The sequence below is a fragment of the Limulus polyphemus genome, unplaced genomic scaffold (assembly GCF_000517525.1).
Source record: "Limulus polyphemus unplaced genomic scaffold, Limulus_polyphemus-2.1.2 Scaffold9491, whole genome shotgun sequence".
Lineage (NCBI taxonomy): Eukaryota > Metazoa > Arthropoda > Merostomata > Xiphosura > Limulidae > Limulus > Limulus polyphemus.
Genome location: NW_013675101.1, coordinates 442 through 2,373, shown reverse-complemented (window position 1 = coordinate 2,373; position 1,932 = coordinate 442). Strand labels below are relative to the sequence as shown.

The window sequence follows — 1,932 nt, the reverse complement described above, 5'->3', positions numbered from 1 at the left end:
AACGTAGAAGAATAACAAATATCCAAACACAAACAATGAGCTACAAGAACGTAGAAGAATAACGAATATCCAACACAAACAATGAGATACAAGAATGTAGAAGAATAACGAATATCCAACACAAACAATGAGCTACAAGAACGTAGAAGAATAACGAATATCCAAAACAAACAATGAGATACAAGAATATAGAAGAATAACGAATATCCAATACAAACAATGAGATACAAGAATGTAGAAGAATAACGAATATCCAACACAAACAATGAGCTACAAGAACGTAGAAGAATAACGAATTTTCTTCATTTTTCCTCGGTGGTTAGATGTAAAATTAACGGCTATCGATCCTCACCATATGCATAACGTAAGTCATGATTAAGAAGTTAACACATAGGATCACCTGCAAAAAGTGAAATGATTTTCAAACTCTTACACTTTCGGATAGTTCCCTATGCAGAGCGTAGATAACTCATTGGATGGCTAGAACAAAACACGGGAGATGTGAAAACATTCCTAAACCAGCAACATATAAAAAACGTTCGTTTCTTTTCAGGGATAACAACTTTTCGGAAGAACCTGATATTGACTATTTCAAGTGTCTTCACATTCATGACCTTGAAGCACCTTTACTAGACACGACACAAGCACAAATGTTCTCAACAAGGGAAGAGTTAGTTTGTCCACCAGATCACGTGGTCACTGGTACGTAACATCTTTATTGATTGAGAAATAAAGTAAAGTCGAAAAATTAAATAATTTTTTAGACCATGACATGTTTTTATTAAACAAAGAGGCAGGTTATATTTAATTTAATATATATATTGTCTTGGATTCATCTTAAACGTCCACGGTTTTTTAAATCAATAATATATATATATTAGTTATCTAACGTATAAACGAAAAAAGTTAGATTCACAATGTCGTAAATTTTTTGATGGATTTCAAAATGCTGATAATGGAGGAAGTTTTTTGTTTGACGAAGAAGGTGGAAAGGTATTCTGTTTTTATGATGATCATTTACAGTTTGTTTAGAACGCTTAACTACAAACAAAAACACATAATATAAACTGTCGTTGTTTTCTACATGTTAGCCCTCTACGACGACGAGTGGTATTTCGCCAGCATGGACTACTTCAAGTGTGTCCACCTGATGCAACCTTGGATAGTGGACAACACGACCTGCGAGCAGATCACGAGCACACCGAGTTTAGAGGATGGACCAAGTGACGACTTCAACCAATGGAACTTTGAATGTCCTAGTCTTGACCAGGGTTACTCGGTAGTAGTTGGTGTGTTTACAATGGATATAGACATCCGTTTAACGTGCTGTAGTTTGATTCAAGCATTATAAATGATGTTTAATTCATACACCTACTGGTATGAAGCACCATCACACTTGTTACACCTATTACACCATCACACCTGTTATGCACTAATTGTATTGTGCGCAAAATGAGAGCATTTTTCGTGGAAAACAGGAGTACACTTTAGGATTTTGCTCGAAAATGAAGAACACACTTAGGATTTTGTTTAAAAATGAAGAACACACTTAGGATTTTGTTTTAAAAATGAAGAACACACTTAGGATTTTGTTTTAGAAAATGAAGAACACACTTAGGATTTTGTTTTAAAAATGAAGAACACACCTAGGATTTTGTTTTAAAAATGAAGAACACACTTAGGATTTTGTTTTAAAAATGAAGAACACACCTAGGATTTTGTTTGAAAATGAAGAACACACCTAGGATTTTGTTTTAAAAATGAAGAACACACCCAGGATTTTGCTTGAAAATGAAGAACACACCTAGGATTTTGTTTTAAAAATGAAGAGCAGGCTTAAGATTTTGTTTGAAAATGAAGAACACACCTAGGATTTTGTTTGAAAATGAAGAACACACCTGGGATTTTGTTTTAAAAATGAAGAGCAGACTT

The 1,932-nt window shown here is 33.9% G+C and overlaps 1 protein-coding gene across 1 annotated transcript in view; it reads left to right on the top strand.

The window, feature by feature from the left end:
* LOC111083433 overlaps nucleotides 1-1,587 on the top strand; it is a 4,701-nt gene extending 3,114 nt beyond the window's left edge. Inside the window, exons 3-4 of the mRNA XM_022379942.1 lie at nucleotides 554-702; nucleotides 1,092-1,587. Of these exons, the coding sequence (XP_022235650.1) occupies nucleotides 554-702; nucleotides 1,092-1,351 (409 nt within the window). The 3' untranslated portion in view covers nucleotides 1,352-1,587. The remainder of the gene's footprint in view (nucleotides 1-553; nucleotides 703-1,091) is intronic.
* The last annotated feature ends 345 nt before the right edge of the window (nucleotides 1,588-1,932 follow it).